General features: G+C 39.3%; 1 protein-coding gene across 1 annotated transcript in view; it reads right to left on the bottom strand.

Moving 5' to 3' along the window:
* Positions 1 to 24,601, bottom strand: part of INTS4 (integrator complex subunit 4) — a 110,853-nt gene that overhangs the window by 67,440 nt on the left and 18,812 nt on the right. Inside the window, exons 5-8 of the mRNA XM_011989721.1 lie at positions 11,236 to 11,421; positions 10,617 to 10,667; positions 9,022 to 9,110; positions 6,249 to 6,369 (exon numbers count right to left, since the gene is read on the bottom strand). Of these exons, the coding sequence (XP_011845111.1) occupies positions 6,249 to 6,369; positions 9,022 to 9,110; positions 10,617 to 10,667; positions 11,236 to 11,421 (447 nt within the window). The remainder of the gene's footprint in view (positions 1 to 6,248; positions 6,370 to 9,021; positions 9,111 to 10,616; positions 10,668 to 11,235; positions 11,422 to 24,601) is intronic.

Below are 24,601 nucleotides of genomic sequence, written 5' to 3'. Positions count from 1 at the left end.
AATAAGACCTCATCTATCAATAACAATCTTGAATATAGCTGGGTGTGGTGGTTCATGCCTATAATCCCGGCACTTTGGGAGGCCAAGGCAGGCAAATCACTTGAGGCCAGGAGTTCGAGACCAGCATGGCCAACATGGCAAAACCCACCTCTAATAAAAATGCAAAAAAAATTAGTTGGGCGTGGTGACACACACCTGTAATCCCAGTACTGGGGAGGTTGGGGCATGAGAATCACTTGAACCCGGGAGGTGAAGGTTGCAGTGAACTGAGATCACACTAGTGTACTCCAGCCTAGGTGACAGAGTGAGACCCTGTCTCAAAGTAACAAAAAAAAAAAAAAAAAAAAGAAGAAGGAGGAAAAAATCTTGAATATAAATGGATTAAATTCCTCAATTAAAGGTACACTACAGCCTGGGCAACAGAGCAAGAAAGAAAAAAAAAAAAAAGGTACACATTGGCTGAATAGATTCAAACACAAAATCTAAGTACACATTGCCTAGAAGAAACATACTTCACAAGCAAGAATTAAAACATATACCAAAATCAACAGTATGCAACAAAAGCAGTTCTAAGAGATAAGTGTACAGCAATAAATAGCTACATCAAAAAAGAACAACCTAGTTCTTAATTTTTTTGGAGACAATTTCGCTGTTGTCCAGGCTGGAGTCCCCAGGAGTTTGAGGTTGCTGTGAGTTATGATTGTGCCATCGTGGAACCGCACTCCAGGCGAGGCAACAGAGCAAGACCTTGACTTAAAGAAGAAAAAATAAATAAATAAAATCTTGTAATTTGCAACATCGATAAACCTGGAGGACATCATGTAAAGTGAAATAAGCCAGACACACAAAGACAAATACTGCACGATCTAAAATTTAAACATAAGACCTAAAACCGTAAAAACCCTAGAAGAAAACCTAGGCAATATCATTCAGGTCACAGGCATGAGCAAAGACTTCATGACTAAACCACCAAAAGCAATGGCAACAAAGCCAAAATTGACAAATGGGATCTACTTAAACTAAAGAGCTTCTGCACAGCAAAAAAAAAAAAAAAAAAAACTATCATGAGAGTGAACAGGCAACCTATAGAATGGGAGAAAATTTCTGCAATCTATCCATCTGACAAAGAGCTAATATCCAGAATCTACAAGGAACTTAAACAAATTTCAAAAAAAAAAAAAAAATACCCCATCAAAAAGTGGCCGAAGGATATGAACAGACACTTCTCAAAAGAAGACAGTTATGCAACCAACAAACATATGAAAAAAAGCTCATCATCACTGGTCATTAGAGAAATGCAAATCAAAACCACAATGAGATACCATCTCACACCAGTTAGAATGGCGATCATTAAAAAGTCAGGAAACAACAGACGCTGGAGAGGATGTAGAGAAATAGGAAAGCTTTTACACTGTTGGTGGGAGTATAAATTAGTTCAGCCATTGTGGAAGACAGTGTGGCGATTCCTCAAGGATCTAGAACCAGAAATACCATTTGACCCAGCAATCCCATGACTGGGTATGTACCTAAAGGATTATAAATCGTTCTACTATAAAAACACATGCACACATATGTTTATCGCAGCACTGTTCACAATAGCAAAGACTTGGAACCAACCCAAATGCCCATCAATGACAGACTGGATAAAGAAAATGTGACACATATACACCATGGAATACTATGCAGTCATAAAAATGGATGAGTTCATGTTCTTTGCAGGGACATGGATGAAGCTGGAAACCACCATTCTCAGCAAACTAACACAAGAACAGAAAACCAAATACTGCATGTTCTTACTTATAAGTGAGAGCTGAACAATGTGAACACATGGACACAAGCAGGGAAACATCACACACTAAGGACTGTCAGAGGGTGAAGGGCTGGGAGAGGGATAGCATTAGGAGAAATACCTAATGTAGATGACAGGTTATGGGTGCAGCAAACCACCATGGCACATGTATACCTATGTAACAAACCTGAACTTTCTGCACATGTATCCCAGAACTTAAAGTATTTTTTTAAAAAATTGATATCATAGAGGCAGAGAGTATAACAGTGGTTACCAGACACTGGGGAGGGGAGGGAGTAGGAGAGAATGGGAAGGGACTGGACAATGGATACAAAGTCACAATTAGGAGGAATAAATTCTGGTGTTCAACTGCATGTAAGGGTGACTATGATTAACAGTAAAACATTGTATATTACAAAATAGCTGTAAGAGAGGTTGTTGAAAGTTCTCATGACAAAGAAATGACAAATGTATGAGGTGATAACTATACTAACTATCCTGATTGGATTAATATACAACATAGATGTGTATCAAAACATCAACTTGTGCCCCATAAATATATACAATTACAATGCGTCAATTTTTTAAAATTACTAAATTTTTAATTAAAGATTATACACAAATCACTTTATCACAGGTTTATCTACTGGAGAGCTGGAGTAGGGCAGCTTTACCTCTTAGCTTGCACAGAGATACTAATAAACCAGCAGGGCCTTAACTGGCCAATCCCAAGGTGTAACTGGATGCTCACCAGGAAAGGATTATATATGGACTTTAGATTATAAGGTTTGAAGTCCTCATCTGTCATTTACTATCTGTGTGGTCTTAGACAAATTATACCACATTCCTAAATTTTAATTTTGTTATTTATGAGTAATACATTTACCTCAGAGAGTTTAAAAAGATTAAAAATTACTTGCAAAAGTAAGCAAATGAGTTAGGAATGTGTGCTTGTATATAAAGAGAAGTGGGTTAATGTTTATGTGTGAATGTGTGTGTATTTATGTGTGTATGTATGACTAAAAATGCCTCACTTAGTAGGCCAGAAACTCTATACATAGTAGTCATTATTATTATTATCAGCAAGATTAGAATGATTACTATTTCTGAATACAAACATAATTACTTACATAATTTGAAGCTGTTCAGATTTAACAGGAAATTACAACACAAGGCATGTGACTCAATTTAGAGTCATTCAAGTAGAAATCCTTTCAATATACACGTTATACACACAACTTTATGCAAATAAATTTCAGATCCTATAGAGTACAAAACTGAAAATTTTGAATGATACTTACTTTAAGGATTACTTTTTAAAACTGCCTACTCAGGTAAAAATATATCATTAATTCATTGCTCTAAAACATCTTTCTCCTCCCCACTCCCACCTAGAGTTCATTGTAGATCCTCTGTAAATGTTGAATGAAAGGATTTGATGAATGATTAGATTGTTCTGAATTTAGAAAGTTTTAAAATATGAATTCAGAAATAAAATCAGTAACAGTTAGCTTGTTTAACTCTACTATGCACAAGATTGGAAATACTCCAATCATCCATTACTACTGTATTTCATGAAAATGCTTCACACAGGTTTCAGCAAATACTCTCATAAATACTGGTCACAGGACTAAACCTATCACCAGATCAGTGTCCAGTACAGTCAGATACAAAGCATTCAACCAACAATCTCACCAAGAGTAGCAGGGCTAGGGGCACTCAAAGGGGAAGTGTCCAAAAAGAATCACAGATTTTCCTGCTGTGACATGTATACAATTTTTTATAGATACTTACATATATTTATACACTGTGCCCCCACCCATCCTACATAGTATAATACTTTTTAGTTTATAAACATTTTCATAGACTATATCTCATTTGACCATCATGACAACACTATCAGGTAAATACGAGAGATATTAGAACCCCACTTAACAGATGAGGAAACTGAGACTAGTATCAAATGACATATACAAAGTAACACAGATATAAAATAAGTTTATTAGGTCAACACTCTATTACAAGACAATTTTATCCCTTAAAAGTTAAATAATTTTTTTTTTTTTTTGAGACAGCGTCTTGCTCTGTCGCATAGGCTGGAGCGCAATGGCACAATCTCGGCTCACTGCAACCCCCGCCTCCCAGGTTCAAGTGATCCTCCCACCTCAGACTCCAGAATAGCTGGGACTACAGGCGTGTGTCACCACGCCAGGCTAGTTTTTGTATTTTTAGTAGAGACGGGGTTTCACCATGTTGGCCAGGCTGGTCTCGAACTCCTGACCTCAAGTGATTTGCCTGCTTCAGCCTCCCAAAGTGCTAGGATGACAGGTGTGAGCCACTACATCTCAGCCCAAATGTTAAATTTTTTTTTTCTTTTTTTTTTTTTTAGATGGAGTCTCACTCTGTCGCTAGGCTGGAGTGCAGTGGCACGATCTCAGCTCACTACAACCTCTGCCTCCCGGGTTCAAGCAATTCTCCTGCCTCAGCTTCCCGAGTAGCTAGGACTACAGGCGTGCGCCACCATGCCCAGCTAATTTTTGAATTTTTAGTAGAGACAGGGTTTCACCATGTTGGCCAGGATGGTCTCAATCTCTTAACCTCGTGATCCGCCCGCCTCGGCCTCCCAAAGTGCTGGGATTACAGGCGTGAGCCACAAAAGTTAAAAATTTTTAATAAATGTGCTGAGTCCTCAAAAAGAAAACACTAGAAAAGTACCAGGCTAAAAGTCACAAGATCAGGATCTGATCTCACTCTACAATTTTCTGTCTGTATAAGCTGGATAATTTACTTAACTCCTCAGAGCCTCAGTTTTCTCATCTAGAAGATGATAACAGCATTTAAAAAAACATTTAAAAAAAAATTTTTTTAAATAGAGATAGGGTCTTGCTGTGTTGCCCAGGCTGGTCTTGAACTCCTGGGCTCAAGTGACCCACCCACCTCGGCCTCCTAAAGTGCCAGGATTATGGGCATGAGCCACCATGCCCCAGCTGGATAATGGCACCTATCTTGCAGGATTACTATAATGAGAAAATGCATGTAAAGGGCCTCCTTCAAATTATCTAAAATAGCAGTCCCCTACCTTTTTGGCACCAGGGTTCAGTTTCATGGAAGAAACCAGAGAGGGTGGTGGAGCAGGGTGGTTTTGGGATGAAACTGTTCCAACTCAGATCATCAGGCATTAGATTCTCACAAGGAGCATGAAACCTAGATCCCGCACATGCTCAGTTCACAATAGGGTTCACACCCCTATGATAATCTAATGCAGCTGCTGATCTGACAGTAGGCAGAGCTCAGGCAGTAATGCTTGCTCTCCCACTACTCACCTCCTGCTGTGTGGCCTGGTTCCTAACAAGCCATGTACCAGGACTAGTCCACAGCCCAGGGGTTTGAGCCTCCTGAACTAGGACATAACAAGTGCTTAATAAATGGGAAAAACTTTTTTTAAAATTATTTTCCTTTTTCTCTAGGCTCTGGCTATCTCGGTTCCTAATAGGGTTAATAGAATTATGTTTTAAGATTCTTTCTAGTCGCTATTTCTCTATAGGAGAGTGAACTATTTCTTTCTATATTAAGAAATTCTGGGACTGGGAATAGTGGCTTAAACCTGTAATCCCAACAATTTGGGAGGCCAAAGCAGAAGGATCACTTGAGCCTAGGAATTCAAGACCCGCCTGGGCACAAAGCAAGACCCCATCTCTACAAAAAATACAAATTAGCCAGGCAGGGTGGCACATGCCTGTAGTCCCAGCTACTCAGGAGGCTCAGGTGGAGGGATCGCTTGAGCCTGGCAGGTCAAAGCTGCAGTGAGCTGTGACTGCACCACTGCACTGCTGCCTGAGCAACAGAGTAAGACCCTGTCTCAAGAAAAGAAAAAGAAAAAGAAATTCTGGGGTTTTAAATTCAGGTCACACTGCCCCATCTGTAGTTTCTCAAAATGTTTGTAAAAACTTAACGAGCAATGTGTCCATTTAAAAAAAGGATTATTGGCCGGGCTCACATCTATAATCCCAGTCTTTTTTTTTTTTGGAGACGAGAGTCTCCCCCTTGACGCCAGGCTGGAGTGCAGTGGCATGATCTCGGCTCACTGCAACGTCTGCCTCCCAGATTCAAGCGATTCTCCTGCCTCAACCTCCCGAGTAGCTGGGATTACAGGAGTGCACCACCATGCCCAGCTAATTTTTGCATTTTTAGTGGGGACGGGATTTCACCATGTTGGTCAGGATGATCTCAATCTCCTGACCTCATGATCTGCCCGCCTTGGCCTTCCAAAGTGCTGGAATTACAGGTGTAAGCCACCACACCTGGCCTATAAGCTCAGTCTTTTGGGAGGCTGAGGCAGGAGGATTGCTTGAGGCCAAGAGTTTGAGACCAACCTGGGCCACAAAGGCCCTATTTCTACATAAAAGAAAATAAATAAATACATACACGCATACATACATACACAAAAAGTATAACTTACCAACAGTTTTGCTGCCTGAACACGAACCACCCAAGAGCCATCACTGACCATGTGACAAATTTTTCCAAACGCATCATCAACTAAGCGTATTTCTTCATTAGAAGAAGGAATTGGGACAATGCTAAATTAAAAGAAAATAAATGAAATCACTTAGAACAAAACATGATCCTAAGTCTGCAGGCTCAGGCCAGGCACAGTGGCTCACATCTATAATCCAGCACTTTGGGAGGCCCATGCAGGTAGATTGCTTGAGCCCAAGAGTTTAAGACCAGCCTGAGCAACATGGCAAAACCTCATCTCTACAAAAAAAATACAAAAATTAGCTAGGCATGGTGGCATACGCCAATAGTCCCAGCTACTTGGGAGGCTAAAGTGGGAAGATAACTTTAGCTCTGGAGGTGAAGGTAGAAGTGAGCTGAGATCACACCACGGCACTCCAGCCTGGGTGACAGAGCAAGACCCTGTCTCAAAAAATAAATACAGTCTGGGCACAGTTGCTCATGCCTGTAATCCCAGCACTTTTGGAGTCTGAGGCAGGTGCATAACTTGAGGTCATGAGTTGGAGACCAGCCTGGCCAACATGGCGAAACCCCCTCTCTACTAAAAATATAAAAATTAGCCGGGTGTGGTGACACACGCCTATAATCTCAGCTAATCTCAGGAGGCTGAGGCAGAAGAATCACTTGAACCTGGAAGGTGGAGGTTACAGTGATCCGAGATAGTGCCACTGCACTCCAGACTGGATAACAGAGCGAGACTCCATCGCAAAAAATAATAATAATAAACAAATAAATACATAAGTAAGCAAGGCTGCAGCCTCAATAAACTGAGAACAGTCAATGAAGACTGACACACACGAAAATGATAACTGAATAGTTCAAATCCTAGAATGATTAAATACAGTTCAGAATAAACAAATCACTCTGGGAGTAAAAACTAACTCTTTCAGTTGCGTTGCAAATTATGCTTTTTTTTTTTTTTTTTTGAGAGAGGGTCTCACTTCTGTCACCCAGGCTGGAGTGCAGTGGCATGATCACTGCTCACCACAGTGTCAACTTCCTGGGCTCAGGTGGTCCTCCCAGTTTACTCTCCTGAGTAGCTGGGACTACAAAAGCATGCCACCACACCCAGCTAATTTTGTACATTTTTAGTAGAAATGGTTCACCATGTTGCCCAGGCTGACCTCAAACTCCTGAGATCAGGCAATCCACCCGCCTCAGCCTCCCAAAGTGCTGGGATTACAGGGGTGAGCCACTGCACCCAGGTGCAAATTTTCAATGTACTGAATAAAAGTGTGTAACCCACCAAAGGGTCAGCCAGGTGTGGTGGTTCACACCTATAATCCCAGCACATTGAGATACTGAGGCAGGCAGATTACCTGAAGCCAGGAGCTTGAGACAAGCCTAGCCAACATGACAAAACCTCATCTCTACTAAAAATACAAAAAATGAGCCAGGTGTGGTGGTGTGCACCTGTAATTCCAGCTATTTGGGAGGCTCAGGCACGAGAACTGCTTCAACCCAGGAGATGGAGGTTGCAATAAGTTGAGATCACATCACTGCACTCCAGCCTGGGCCACAGGGCAAGACTCTGCCTTTAAAAAAAAAAAAAGCATGTAACCCACCAAAGGTTCAAAGATTTATGAAATTATCAAAAACTAGCTTCCACCGAATATTTCATATCCTTAAGCTTATTATCTCCTATAACTGAACTTCTTTTTTTTTGAGAGAGAGTGTCTTGCTCTGTCACCCAGGTTGGAGTACAGTGGTATGATCTCAGCTCAGTGCAATCTCCACCTCCAGGGTCCAAGCAATTATCCTGCCTCAGCCTCCCTAGTAGTTGGGATTACAGGCATGTGCCACCATGCTTGGCTAATATTTTTAGTTTTAGTAGAGACGAGGTTTCACCATGTTGGCCAGGCTGGTCTTGAACTCCTGACCTCAGGTGATCCACTCACCTCGGCCTCCCAAAGTGCTGGGATTACAGGCACCACCGTGCCCAGACTGAACTTCTATAAATACAGTAAATCTCAGAATAAATCAAGATAAAACTTACTCGTCAATCCAGTCCTAAAAAAAGAGACAATTTCCAGTTAGCCCTTTTCTTTGTATGTGTCTAAGTCCTAAAACACTACAAATGGAGCCTACTCCTACAGGTTTATTAATTCATTCTGGTTTTCAAATTTTGGCAGTTTAATGAAGAGGAAAAAACACCTCTTTTTCCTGTACGAGGAAAAATAAAATATTCTATAAATATTTATAAATAAAATATAAAGAAATATAAAGAAAATATTCTGTTTTATACAATATAATAATATTGCCTACCTCCTCAAAGAATCACTGTGAAAATAATAATTTAACTGCTGTGAAAATGTTTTTAACCAGGAAAACAGTACATAAGAGATCACTATTCTCAAACTCATCTGGTATCTTTATCTGGCATTTGGCACAAACCAAACTAAAATGGGTCCCAAACAATTTTAAAGATTTTTTTGTAAAGTACTGAAAACCATTTAAGAAAGATATTCCAATTTCTTCACTTATAGATGACAAGGTTAGGACCAAAGAAGTGAAGTATCTTTCCAAGGGTGTACAGAAAGTTCCTATCAGAGATGAAAAATGAGGACCAGGCAATCTGATTTTCAGCCCCTTACTCCCCATTGCCTTCCAAAAATCTAACCAACATTTCTTTTCTAGAAGTGGGCTTTCTGCACGGTGAGAGGAGAGGAAAATGGCTTCACAATCAACAAAAGTCAGCTTACACCCACACTGACCTTTCAGGATAGAGCTGACTGACAACCCAGATAAGCTGGACTGCAGCACTGCGCACTTGTTCATAGTCATCAGAGAGCAATTTACAGGCCTGCAAAGAAGAATTCCAAAAGTCTATTAGCTCTGTGTCCTCTCAGGCAATGTTTAAACTATTTTCAAAGTGAAGATAGGGTGGTTGGATAAGGATGCCCAGTAAAATACTTGTGTGTGGTTTTAACTTCTTGAATCTTTGCTGAACAATGAATCTTGACCTCTGTCAGCTGCTCTGGCTATATTCTGACTAGGCACCCTCCTACCCCAAGTCTGAAAGGAGAATCACAGACTGACGGCATAAAAACATTTAGAATAGCATCAAACCCAGCAAAGCATGCTGGGAGCCCACAGTACTATTTTCACAGGCTCAAATACCAAATATGGGTTTTTCCCTCCACCTGTAAAAATCAAAGCACACACTTCTCTTTACTTTGGTCTGAAATCATTGGCCTCCATTTCAATCCACTCACTCTTTCTGGGTAGCCCCATACTCCCTAAATACTGATGGCTCTGAATAGCCTAACCTTAGCTCTGATTTCTCCTGATCTCCAGACCTTTATAACTACCTATGGCTGGAATTCTCTTCATGGATGTCCCATCCAACTTTTATACTCCACACATCCAAACATGAACTCACTAAGGAACCAAATTCTACCTTATGTCTTAAATCCTACACTATCAATCCATCCTCACTCCCTTGAGGCTCTCATTACTGCTTGTTTAGACTACTCTTATGCCACCAAACATCTGAATCAGCCAACTAACGTTCCTTCCTTCCTCTGAGTCCTTACTATCCAAGTTTCCTTTAATTATTTGGCTTCCCGCATAGTTTTCCTATAGAAAAAGAGGGCGATGGTCACCCCACCACAAGCATTCTGGACCAATTCTACTTCATTCAATAGAAAAATAAACTTGGTTTACACATCCATGATAGGGGTTTGGCTAATTATCTTCTTCCCATGAGAGATAAAACCACTCTTGGCAGACTAACAAAACCTAATCTCTGAACATGAATTTAGATTGCCTGTTACCAGATTCAGTCAATTATTCTCCAAGAGAAATATAGCCTTGTAAGGCCTTTTGGTTAGGCCCTCAATCAGCTTTCCCACAACTTCATTATGCCTTTCTTTACCGCTAATACTACATTCATGTGACTTTTTTTTATATGATCCTATGGTTTTGGTCGCCCTTCTCCAGACACACTCTAGTTTGTGAAGTGTGGTGCCCAGAAATGACTTCATGTATGGCCCAACCAAGCAGTGATCAGCAAGACTAACACGTTCCTTATTCTAAATGCTACACTTTTCTTCAGGTACTCTCACACTCATACTGAGTTGTAAATCCTCCTAAAAGTCCTTTTCACACGTACTACTGCTATTTAATTACATAACCTCCATTCTCTTCCTGAAAAGTATGTTTTGAATATGACTTCACATCCATCCCAATCAACACTGCCACTATTAACCAACGAAGTCCTTAAGTTTTCAAATTCTGAGAACCAGTGTGCCACCCTCCCAGCTTCACGATACCTCCTCCCCTTCCAGACAGTAATCATTTAAAGTACCTGATTATAAATTGTTTGGTGTAATTTCAGTCCTCTTTCATGGAGCTGCAACTAGATAATAAATATATAGCTTAAGTGCTTGGGAGGAAAAGAGCAATATTTCCAATGTCTCCCCACAATCTCACATATTTTCCCCTACTGTATCAGGCTAACATGGTTCCATTTAGCCAAAATTGGTGCTATATAAATAAGAAACCTTGTCACCTTTCAAGAGAAGCATTCGAGCGTTTCATAAATCTAACCCATGGACTGTCCCAAGAAGGCATTAGAAAAATATGAAATAATAATATGAAGGCTAAAGAAAAAATGATTAACACCACCTCCCCCTATTATAATATTATACCAAGTCATATCCCTCCAAGTTGAAGGAATTATAACAGGTTCCTACCATGCTTTTCATGTTTCATAAATACACATGAAAGCTACCAGAGAAAGCCAAAAAAAAAAAAACCACAGTTGTATACAGGGATGTGTGTCACTGAGTTCTGTGAGGCCACCACCAATACCTTCCTGAAAGTATATGCTGAAGGATTCACAATGTATCCAAGGCAGCACTAGCTAAAAACTTAAAAAACAAAAATGAACACTAGCCCCAACTAGTTTCCATAATCACGTTTACCATGGCTTTTATAGCTGCTGTTCTGACACGTGGGTCTTGGTCACTGAAGTAATCCCCTATAATCTTCTGGACATCTCTGGCAGCTAGGCCTTCTGCATCTTTTGTGACACTTTTCTCCAAAGAGCCAAGATTGCCAAGTAACTGCAGGCACTTATTTCTTACACCATGAGACGTATCTGTAAGATGCTATCCAAAAAAAAAAAAAAAGAAAAAGAAAAAAAGGACATGATTAAGATATCTTAACAAACACAGACAAAACCAGAAACAAAAGCATTGCATCAACCTTAGGGGTGATTTCAAGCCCTACATTCTCAGGACAGTCTGTTTAGCATCATGTTACTTGAGTATGTGTCTTCTCAAAAAAAAAAAATGAGTCCTTAGAAAATAAAAGTCCTAGTTTTTCATCTTTGTATTCCCAATAGCTAGCACTTTGCCTTGTATAGAGTAAGTACTTTAAAATTCGTCCCTGAATTGCCTTTTACTTGCTTTCAAATTTTAAAACAAGACAAAAATGTATAAATTTTTTAAACTTTTAATATCCACAGAAATATGCAAAAATCTTAAGTGTACAGCTCAATAAATTTTCACAAATACACATATATAGCAAGCACCCAGATTAAATAGTATATAACCAACACACCAGAAATATCCCTCATTCCTCCTCCAAGCAACTACCTCACGACACCACCACCAAAAATAGCTACTATCCTGACTTCTAACACATAGGTTCATTTGTTTATTTTTGTACTTTATGAAATCAAATAGTATCTGGCTTCTGTGGCTTAATATTATGTTTGTGAGATTTATGCAAGGTATGGCAGATAGCAATGGCTCATTTATTCTTGTTACTTATACAGTATTCATTTGTAAACACATGAAAATCTATTTAGCCTTTCTGTTGATGAATATTTAAGTTATTTCCAGTCTTTGGCTATTTTGAATAATGCTACTGTGATTATTCTTGTATGTGGCTTTTGGTGTACATGTTCACATTTTTGTCGGATATACATGCACAAGTAGAATTGATAGGTAACAAGACATGCTTCAGCTTAAGAAGATACTGCCAGTTGGGTACAGTAGCTCATGCCTATAATGCCAGCACTCTGGGAGGCCAAGGCAGGAGGATCACTTGAGCCCGGGAGTTCAAGACTGCCCTGGGCAAATGGTGAAATCCTGTCTCTACAAAAAAATACAAAAATCAGCTGGGTATGATGGCACATGCCTATAGTCCCAGCTACTCAGGAGGCTGAGATAGGAGGATCCTTTGAGCCTTGGAAGTGGAGGTTGCAGTGAGCCGTGATCATGCCACTGCACTCCAACCTGGGTGACAGAGTGAGACACTGCCTCCAAAAAATAAGATACTGCCAAATAGTTTTCCATAATGGCTGTACTAATTTACACTTCCACCAGTGCTGCATAAGTGTTCTAGATGTGCCACATCCTTGTCAACATTTAGTACTATCAATATTTCTTATGTTAGCACTTCTTACTGGGAATTTTAATAAATTATCAGTTTTCCTCCTGCATTACCCTAGTCCAATGCTACTAAAACAAGCTATGTGAATAATACAGTAACATATATTAAAAATACTTTGAAGACATGAGATTGTACATGAGGTAATAAAAAAGGTACAAAACTCTGGATTTCAAACTTCTTTTGACTAACATCCAAAGTAAGAAACATACATAATATTGCAACACAGTACATAAAAACACCCATACACCAAGTTTAACAAAACAATATTTACCTTATAGCTTGTGATTTACTCTGATATTTATATTTCATTTTCTTTTTCAAAAAAAAAAAAAATCACATCTGAAGAAATTGGTCGCATTACCCACTGAAGGATCATGATTCTCAAAGTGAGTCACTAGTTTGGAGAAAAGTGAATGGGATTTGGCCAGCTTGAACAACACAGCGAGGCCCCATTTCTTTAAAAAAAAATTTATAGTCAGGTATGGTGGCACACACCTGTAATTCCAGCTACTCAGGAGGCTGAGGCCAGAGAATTGCTTGAACCCAGGAGGCGGAGGTTTCAGTGAGCCGAGATCAGCCACTGCACTCCAGCCTGAGCAACAGAGCAAGACTCTGTCTCAAACTGCGCCCCCTAAAAAACAAAAACAAAACAAATGAACTATTTATATTTAGCATAAAAACATCATTTCTCATGACTAACCTGTTGATTGCACCTCTGTTACAAATACTTTGATTTTCAAGCATCGAACTAAATCCTTCCAGCTTCTGTTAACCAGGCAACAATAATGCACAATCAATGTATTACTGCACACTGAATCTTAGCCCAAAAGAGAGTCTCATGCTGTCAGGGAAACAATTACAGTTTTATGATGTCCTTCCCCTACAGGTCACTTCTTGCATCAAGGTTACCATCATTAAGAACTGCTTTTCTTTATACTGTTGGATAAAAACTTATTAATTAAAAAAAAACTGCTAAGTATCTGCAGATGCTGCTTTGGTGTTACACACTTTGTCAGGCCATTGAAGTATATTAATAGAGCAAGTAAGCAAACCACATCCCCAATAATAGACCAATAAAAATAAACTAGTTTACAATTTTGCTATATATTTAAAAAAATGGTTCTGCATATCAACAAAATCTGAGAATGAAGTTGAATAAGACAAAAATAACATACTGACCCATTCAGCATCGATATGGATTTTTTTTTCTTATGAGATAAGGGTCTCGCTCTGTCACCCAGGTTGGAGAGCAGTGTGGCGATCAGTATTTACTGCAACCTTGGCCTAACAAGCTTAAGAGATATTCCCACCTCAGTCTCCTGAGTAGCTGGGACCACAGGTGTGTGCCATGACACCTGGCTAATTTTTAAAATTTTTGTAGAAATGGAATGTTGCCATATTGCCTAGACGGGTCTCAAACTCTTAGACTCAGGTGATCCTTGATATGGATGGTTTTTTTGTTTTTTTGTTTTTTTTTTTTTTGAGATGGAGTCTCGCTCTGTCGCCCAGGCTGGAGTGCAGTGGCTGCATCTCAGCTCACTGTAAGCTCTGCCTCCCGGGTTTACGCCATTCTCCTGCCTCAGCCTCCCAAGTAGCTGGGACTACAGGCGCCCACCACCTCGCCCGGCTAGTTTTTTGTCTTTTTAGTAGAGACGGGGTTTCACCGGGTAAGCCAGGATGATCTCGATCTCCTGACCTCGTGATCCACCCGTCTCGGCCTCCTAAAGTGCTGGGATTACAGGCTTGAGCCACCGCGCCCGGCCGATATGGATGGTTTTTAAGGACAGATGACAACTTGGTGTATTCTGTATGCAGGTTCTAATGGATACCCTCTTTTAACAAGACCTTTGTTCTCCCAGAAAAATCTTTACAAATAGGAAAGAAAGCAGAAGACCCTCAATTTCAGCTGTGCAAATGCTACACAAGAAAACTGCATTAATTTCCTGTCAAGTCTTTGAACTATGTCTATTCGTCTCTCAAATGAGGATTAGCTATCCAATAAGTAAAATGATTAAGCAGAGGATAAATGAGAAGAACTTTGAAAAGTATCCAAAAGCATGACTTTCTTCCTACTGTGATACAAAGAATACAACAAAGTAACATCCTGTATTTAAAAATTATTATAAAGAGACCATTTAAACTTCAAAAAATAATGATTATAGTATAACATAGTAAATAAAACAGGAGATGAATGGAAGGAAGGAGGAAGGAATGAGGAAGGGAGACTGGAGGGAGGGAGGGAGGGAAGGAAAGTAGGAAGAAAAGAAGAGAGGGAGGGAGGGGAGGCAAGCTCTTTTTATGGTGATAACAAAGTCAGGAAAGATTTAATAACAGTTGCTAAAATGGTGGGTAAAGTTTGATGAGGAAGAGCATATTTACATAATCTCAAAGTATCTCTCCACAAATTATCTATTTTTGATTTTAATATTTTATTATTATAGTCATAATTATATATATTTATGGGATAAAATGTGATACTTTGATACATGTATGCAATGTGGAATTATTAAATCAAGCTAATTAACATATATCCATCACCTATCATTTTTTGTGGTGAGACATTTGAAATATTCACTTAGGTTTTTTGTTTTTTAAGAGACAAGGTCTTCCTCTGTCACCTAGGCTGGAGTGTAGTGGTACGATTATAGCTCACACAGCCTGGAACTCCTGGGTTCAAGCAATCCTCCTGACTCAGCCTGAGACTACAGGTGCACACCACCACGCCCAGCTACTTTTTTTACTTTTGTAGAGACAGAGACAGAGTCTCGCCACGTTGCCCAGGCTGGTCTTGAATTCCTGGGCTCAAGCAACCCTCCCACCTTGACCTCACAAAGTGTTGGGATTACAGGTGTGAGTCACTGCGCCTCCCTCCTCTTAGTTATTTTTAAATATACATTATTGTGGACTATAGTCACCTGCTATGTAATAGATCTCAAAACCTATTCCTCCTATTCCTCCTGTTGAGCTGAAACTTTGTAACCTTTGACAGCAATTCCCCACTCCCTCACTTTACTACCACTCCCAGCCTCTGGTGATCATCACTCTACTCTCTTTGAGTTCAACTTTTTAAAATTATACATATAAATGAGATCATGTGGCATGTGTTTTTCTGTGCTTGGCTTATATCACTTAGTATAATGTCTTCAAGATTCATACATGTTGACACGAATGACAGGATCCCCTTCATTTACAAGGGTGAATAGTATTCCATTGCATGTTGTATACCACATCTTCTTTATCCATTCATCTGCTGATAAACAGGTTGATTCCATACACTGGCTATTGTGAACACTGATGCAATGAACATTGGAGTGCAAGCATCCCTTCAACATACTGATTGCAATTCCTTTAGATATATACCCAGAAGTAGGATGGCTAGATCACATGCTAGTTCTATTTTTAGTTTTTTTGAGACCTTCATCTTGTTTTCCATAAATAGCTGTACTAATTTACATATTTGCCAACAGTGTACGAGGGTTTCCTTGTCTCCCCATGCCAACACTTGTTATTGTTCATTTTTTTATAAAAACCATTCTAATAGATGTGAGGTGATATCTCATTTAATCTGCAATCTGCATTTTCCCAATGACTAGTGATGTTGCACACTTTTTCATGAACCTGTTGGTCATCTGTATGAAGGGTCTGTTCTGGTCCTTTACCCATTTTTGTAGCCAGGTTTTGTTGTTGTTGTTGCTACTTAGTTGAATTCCTTATATATTTTGGATATTAGCCCTTGTCAGATATATGGTTTACACTTCTTTTTTTTTTTTTTTTAACCTCTATGGGTTGTCTCTTCACTTAGTTTCTTTTCTTGTATAGAAACTATTTAGTTTGATACAGTCCCATTTGTCTATTTTTTGTTGTTGTTGGTTGCCTATTCTTTTAAAGTCACACACAAAAAAATCATTGCCCAGATCAATGCCACAGAGCTTTCCCTGTGTTTTCTTCTAGTAGTTTTGCAGTTTCAGGTCTTTTGTTTACGTCTTTAAACCACTCAGTTCAAGTATGTATATGACGTAAGGGTCTAATTTCATTCTCCTGCATATGAATGACCACTTCTCCCAGCATCATCTATTGAATAATTGTCCTTTACCCAGTGTGTGTTCCTGGCACCACTGTCAAAAATCAGCTGACCATAAATGCATGGGTTTGTTTCTGGCTTTCTATCCTGTTCCTTTGGTACTGTTTTTATGCCAGTACCATGTTGTCTTGACTACAACTGCTTTATATTTTGAAAACAGGGAATGTAATGTCTCTGGCTTTGTTCTTTTTGTTCAAAATTCTTTTGTGGTTTCATACAAATTTTAAAGATTTTTTTTCTATTTCTGTGAAAAATGATACTGGAATTTTGACAGGGATTACACTGAATCTGTAGATCATTTTGGGTAGTATGGACATTTTAACATATTAATTCTTCCAACCCATGAATTTTAGGGAACTGCCATCTTGTTTTCCACAATGGCTGCACTATTTTGCACTACTACTATCAATGCACAAGGGTTCCAATCCTTGCCAATACTTTTTTCTTTTTGGCAATAGCTATCCTAATGGGTATGAAGTGATACCACACTGTGGTTTTGACTTTCTTTCCCTAATGATTAATGATTAGTGATATTAAGCATCTTTTCTCATTGGCTTATTGGCCATCTATATGTCTTCTTTGAAAAAGTAAGTTTCCTTAAGGAACTCATGACCCAATAGTCATAGTTACAAAAGAAATGCAATACATTATAACTGCATTTGGAGATGGGGTCTTTCGGGAGGTAATTAAGGTTAAATGAGGTCATAAGGATGGGACTCTAATCCAATAGGACTGGTGTCCTTATGAGAGCTCTCTCTCCTCATGTACAGAGGAGAGGCCATAAGAGAACACAGCGAGTAGGCAGTTGTCTTCAAGCCAGGTAGAGAGCCCTCACTAGGAACTGAATTTGCCAGCACCTTGATCTTAGATTCTAGACTTCAGAAACGTGAGCAATTTCTGTTGTTTAAGCCATCCAGCCTGTGGCATTTTGTTATGGCAGCCCTTAGAGAGGTATATCCCAGAAGTGAATTGCTGGATCATATGGCAATTCTATTTTTAATTTTGGGGATCAAATAACTCTATAATCAAAACCTGGCAGACACCACCTTAGCCAAGTATCAAAGGCAACATCATCAACGAGTCAAACGTATCTGTGCCTCATGATATGATACATTGTGAGGGACACAAAATTATTTGTTATATTCTTGTCAAAATGCATTGGCTGAATCTAAAGAATCTAAACTGAAAATATCAGATAAAACCAGATTGCAAGACATTTTACAAAATAAATGCCCTACACTTCTCAAAAATGTCAAGGTAATGAAAGACAAAGAAAGGTTGAGTGATCTTTTCAGATTAAGGGAAACAAAAGAGACATGAAAACTAAATATAGTCATGCATCAATTACCAAAAAGGATACATTCTGATAAATGCATCATTAGGTGATTTCATCACTGTGCCAACATCAAGAGTGTTCTTACCCAAACCTAGATTGTAAAGCCTACTACATCTAGGCTACATGATGTAGCCTAATGCTCCTAAGCTATAAACCTGTACAACATGTTACTGTACTGAATATTGTTGGCAACTGTAACATAATGGTAAGTATTTGTGTAATCTAAACATATCTACACATAGAGAAAGTAGTACAGTAAAAATATAATATAACCTTACGTTATAATATTACTGTTATACTATATATACTAATATACATTACACTGTCGTATATGCAGTCCATCCTTGACTGAAATGTCATTATTAAGTGATGCATGCTGTAATTGATACCCTTAAAAAATACATATGAAGCATTTACTTCGGTGGAAAAAGGGCATGATTTCTCCAATTTACTTAAATGGTACATTATTCAGCTGTAAAAAGGAAGAAAATCCTGACACATGAGGATGAACTTTGAGGACATTATGCTAAGTAAAATAAGCTAGGCACAAAAGGACAAATATTGCATGATTCCACTTACATGAAATCCCTACAGTAGAAAAATTTATAAAAACAGTATATAGAATGGTGGTTGTTAGGGACTAGGGGATGGGGAGTTATTGTTTAATGGGTATAGAGTTTCACTTCTGCAAAACAAACAGAGCTCTGTCAGTGAAAGGTGGTGATGATCACACAACTCTGTGAATATACTTAATGTCACTAAACAGTATGTTTTAAAATGGCTGACATAGTAAATTTTATGTTATCTCTATTTTTTGACAATTTTATTAAAAACTTAAACACTTAATTACCATATGACCCCAAAATTCTGCTCCTTAGTATTCATCCAAGAGAATTGAAAACATGTAGTAAGCAAAAATTTGTAAGTGAATATTCTTAGTATACATCCAAGAGAACTGAAAACACATATTAAGCAAAAAACTTGAAAGTGAATATTCATAGCAGCATTATTCAAATCAGCCAAAACGTGGGAAAAAATGTAAATGTTGATAAATTCACCAAAATTCAGTGAAGTATAATTTTTTTCCTTATATTTATTTATTTTGAGACAGAGTCTCACTCTGTCACCCAGGCTGGTGTGCAGCAGCGTGATCTCAGATCACTGCAGCCTCTGCCTCCCTGGTTCAAGTGATTTTCATGCCTCAGCCATCAGGGTAGCTGGGATTACCACCACACCCAGCTAATTTTTATATTTTCAGTAGAGACAGGGTTATCACCATGTTGGCCAGGCTGCTGTCAAACTCCTGGCCTCAAGTGATCTGCCTGCTTTGGTCTCCCAAAGTGCTGGGATTACAAGTGTGAGCCACCACGCCAGGCCTGAAGTATAAATTTTTAATAGTTGTGATAAGATATAATACGCATACCATGCAATTCTCCCAGAGAACATATGCAATTCTCCCAAACATGTACAATTCAACGGTATGTATGTATATGTATGTATGTATTTATGAATGAATGAATAAATGACAGCGCCTCACTCTGTCGCCCAGGGTGGAACGCAGTGATGTCATCATAGCTCACTGCAGCCTTGACCTCCTGAGCTCAAGCAAGCCTCTTGCCTCAGCCTCCCAAAGCAGCTGAAGCTACAGATGTGCACCATCACACCGGCTAGTTCTTTTGCACAGATGAGGTCTCATTGTGTTGCTCAAGCTGATCTTGAACACCTGCACTCAAGCGAGCTTCCCACCTTGGGAAGCGTTAGGATTACAGGCATGAGCTACTGCACCTGGCCAATTCAATGCTTTCAGTATTGCACATATATGCACAACCATCACCACGGTCAGTTTTCAAACATTATCATTACAGAAAGATCCCCCTCCTGCAAAAAAAAAAGAAAAAAAAAGCCATTCTGTACCCTTTAGCTATCAATTCCTATCTCTCTGTTTGCCTAAGTCCTAACCAACCACTAATGTACTTTCTGTCTCTATAGACTTAACCTATTATGGAAATTTAATATAAACTGAATCATGTAATAGGTGGTCTTTTGTGTCTGGCTTCTTTCACTTAGCATAATGTTGTCAAAGTCCGACGAAATTGTAGAATGTATTGGTATTTTATTCTTTTTAATGGCCAAATAATATTCTAACGTGCATTATTTATCAATTCATCAGTTGATGGTCATTTGACTTGCTCCCACCTTTGACTATTGTGAATGCTGCTGCTGCAAACATCCATAGGGCCAGGTGCAGTGGCTCACGCCTGTCATCCCAGCACTTTGGGGGGCTGAGGCGGGCAGATCACCTGAGGTCAAGAGTTCGAGACCAGTCAGTCCAACACGGTGAAACCCCGTCTCTACTAAAAATACAAAAAAATTAGCCAGGCGTAGTGGCGAGCACCTGTAGTCCCAGCTACTCAGGACACAGAGGCAGGAGAATTGCTTGAACCCAGGAGGCAGAGGTTGCAGTGAGCCAAGATCACACCACTGCACTCCAGCTTGGGCAAGAGAGTGAGACTCCATCTGGGGGAAAAAAAAAAATTCATATACAAACTTCCGAGTTAATATGTTTCAGTAGTTTGTTGGCAGATATCTACAAGTAGAACAGCTGGGTCCTATGGTAAGGCTATTTTTAATTTTTTGAGGAACTGCCACACTGTTTTTGAAAGCAGCTGAGTGAACACTAGGCGCAGTGGCTCACTCCTGTAATCCTAGCACTTTGGGAGGCTGAGACAGACAGATCTCTTGAGCTCAGGAGTTCAAGACCAGTCTGGGTAACACGCCAAAACCCCATTTCTACAAAAAATACAAAAATTATCCAGGCGTGGTGGCATGCACCTGTAGTCCCAGCTACTTGGGAGGCTGAGGCAGGAGGATCACTTGAGCCTGGGAGGCAGTTTTATTACAGACATCCTAGAAATGTGAGATGGCATCTAATTGTGGGTTTTTTGTTCTTTGTTTTCAGACAGACTCTTGCTCTGTCACCCAGGCTGGAATGCAATGGGAAGATCTTGGCTCACTGCAACCTCCGCCTCCCAGGTTCGAGCCTCATGCCTCAACCTCCCGGATAGCTGGAATTACAGGTGCCCACCACCACACGTGGCTAATTTTTGTATTTTTAGTAGAGACAGGGTTTCACCATGTTGGCCAGGCCAGTCTCGAACTCCTGACCTCAAGTGATCCACCCGTCTTGGCCTCCCACAGCGCTGGGATTACAGGCGTGAGCCACAGCAGCCAGCTCATTGTGGTTTTGATATGCATTTCCCTAGTGACAAGTGATGTTAAGCTTTTGTGTTGTGTGTTTATCTCTTTTGTGTATCAAGACTTTGGAGAAATACCTATTCAGATCTTTTGCCCATGTTAGTTTAATACTTTTTTTTTTTTTTAATTTGCCACTTTCCCTTCTCTGTCATGTTTTTAATTGGGTTATGTGAATTTTTATTATTGGGTTGTAAGAGTTCCTTAGATAGTCTAAATACAATTACCAGCCGGGTGAGGTGGTTCACACCTGTAATCCCAGCACTTTGGGAAGCCAAGGTGGGTAGATCACTTGAGGTCAGGAGTTTGAGGTCAGCCTGACCAACATAGTGAAACCCCATCTCTACCAAAAATACAAAAAACAGCTGGGCACACGCCTGTAATCCCAGCTACTCAGGAGGCTGAAGCAGGAGAACCACTTGAACCTGGGAGGCAGAGGCTGCAGTGAGCTGAGGTCAAGCCAAAATAGCACTCCAGCCTGGAAGACAAAGTGAGACTCTGACTCAAAAAAAAAAAAAAAAAAATACAATTACCTCATTATATATATGATTTACAAGTATTTTTTCCTATTCCATGGGTTGTCTTTTCTCTGAAAAACAAGTTTTCAGTTTTAGTGAAACCCAATTTATTAACTTTTTTCTTTTATTACATGTGCTTTTGTTACATCTAATAATCCACTGCCTAATCCAAAGACATGAAAATTTACCACTATATTTTCTTCTTAGGGGTTTATAATTTTAGCTCACATATATTCAGGTCTTTGATTCATTTTGAGCTAATTTTTGCATGGTGTGCGGGAAGTTTCCAGCTTCCTTCTTTTACATGTCCCAACACCATGCATTGAAAAGACAATTTTTTTCTCCACTGAATAGTACTGGCATCCATATAGAAAATCAGTTGACCAAAGACACATGAGTTTATTTCTTCTCCTTCTTCTTCTTTTTTCGTTAGAGACAGGGTCTTGCTGCGTCACTCAGGCTGGACTGCAGTAGCACAGTCTCAGCTCACTGGCAGCCTCAACTTCCCAGGCTCAAGCAATCCTCCCATTTCAGCCTCCCGAGTAGCTGAGACTACAGGCGCGCACCACTATTCCTGGCTAGTTTTTATATTTTTTGTAGAGATGGGGTTTTGCCATGTTGCCCAGGCTGGTCTCAAACTCCTGGGCTCAAGTGATCTGCTCACCTCAGCCTCCCAAAGTAGTGGGATTACAGGTGTGAGCCACCACACCTGGCCAATTTCTTGACTCTCAATTCTTTTTTTTTTTTTTTTTTTTATTTTTTTTTTATTTTGAGACAGAGTCTCACTCTGTCGCCCAGGTTGGAATGTAGTGGTGCGATCACAGATCACTGATGCAACCTCCGTCTCCCGGGTTCAAGCGATTTTCCTGCCTCAGACTCCCCAGTAGCTGGGATTACAGGCGTGTGCCATCACACCTGGCTAATTTTGAATTTTTAGTAGAGACAGGGTTTCACCATGTTGGCAAGGCTGGTCTCAAACCCTTGACCTCAAGTGATCTGCCTACCACAGCCTTCCAAAGTGCTAGGATTACAGGTGTGAGCCACCATGCCTGGCCTTGACTCTCAATTTTATTCCATTTATCTTTACATCTACCTTCATATAGTACCATAGTATCTAGATATCACTGGTGCTTCTTTTGCTAGATTTATTCATAAGTGCTTTTTGTTTTGTTTTGTTTTTGTTTTTGTTTTTAATAGAGATAGGGTCTCGTTCTGCTGCCCAGGCTTAGTGGAGTGGCATAATCAAGGCTTATAAGGCTCACTGCAGCCTTGTCTTCCTGTGTTCAAACAACTCTCTCTTCAGCTTCCCAAATAGCTGTGACTACAGGCATGTGCCACCATACCCGACTAATTTTTTCAATTTTTAGTAGAGATGAGACCTCACTGAGTTGCCCAGGCTGGTCTCCAGTTCCTGAGCTCAAAAGATTCTATTGTCTCAACCTCCCAAAGTGCTGGGATTACAGGCAAGAGGCACTACCACACCCAGCCATAAGTATTATTTTTGATGCTACTGTAATTGAATTGTTTTCCTAATTTCATTTTCATATTATTCACTGCAAGTGTATATAAATACAATTTATATTTGGTAGGCTGATTTTGTATCCTGCAAACTTGCTAAACTCATTTATTACTTCAAACAGTTTTTTAGTGGATTCCCTAGGATTTTCTACATACAAGGTTATGTCACCTATGAATATGAGGAGATAATTTTACTTTTTCCTTTCCAACACAGAGGCCTTTTATTTCTTTTCTATGCCTAATACCCCTGACAAGAACCTTTAGCACAATGTTAAACAGAAGTGAAGAGAAATATAATGACCTATTTATTTTGTTTCTCATTTTAGGGGAAAAGCATTAAATCTGTTCAAATTAAGTATGATGTTTCCTGTCAGTATTTTTTCTTTTTAGATTCTATTTATGAGGGTCAGGAAGTTCCAGTCTATTCCTGACCTATACTACCCTAAAAGCCTAAAAATATTACAAGATATTTTATGCGTTCTTACAATACAAGGGTGTTAAGAGTTTGTTAAATACTTTTTCTTCATTTATTGTTATGGTCATGTTTTTTATCTTCGATAGTGTATTACATTCATTTATTTTCAGATACTAAACCAACCTTGCATTCCTGGAATAAATCCCACTTGATTATGGTATATACTCCTACTTGTATGTTGCTGGAGTTGATTTGCTAGTATTTTGTTAAAGATATTTGGATCCACATTCGTAAGAGTCACTGGTCTGTAGCTTTCGCTTCTTGTGATGTCTTTTGTCTGTTTCTGGTAACTCATAGAATGAGTTTGGAAGTGTTCTCTCCTGCTCTATTTCTTGGGAGAGTTTGTAAAGAATTTTCATTAATTCTTATTTCAATATTTGGTAAAATTCACCAGTGAAGCCATCGAGGCCTGAGCTTTTCTTTGTAGAGATTTGTTTAGTTGTTTTTCTTAATCACTAGTTTAATTACTTTACTTGTCATAGATCTATTCAGATTGTCTATTTCTTTAGTCATTTTCAGTAGTTTTTGTCTTTCTAATAATTTGTCCACTTCAACTAAGTTATCCAATTTATTGGTATACAATTTTTCTTTTCTTTTTTTTTTTTTTTTTTGAGATGGAGTCTCGCTCTGTCGCCCAGGCTGGAAAGCAATGGCACAATCTCAGCTCACTGCAACCTCCGTCTCCCAGGTTCAAGCAATTCTCCTGCCT

This window comes from Mandrillus leucophaeus, unplaced genomic scaffold, assembly GCF_000951045.1.
Source record: "Mandrillus leucophaeus isolate KB7577 unplaced genomic scaffold, Mleu.le_1.0 Scaffold360, whole genome shotgun sequence".
NCBI classification, from domain to species: Eukaryota; Metazoa; Chordata; class Mammalia; order Primates; family Cercopithecidae; genus Mandrillus; species Mandrillus leucophaeus.
Note: the sequence above shows the minus strand (reverse complement) of the source record. Positions and strands in the feature narration are given on the sequence as shown.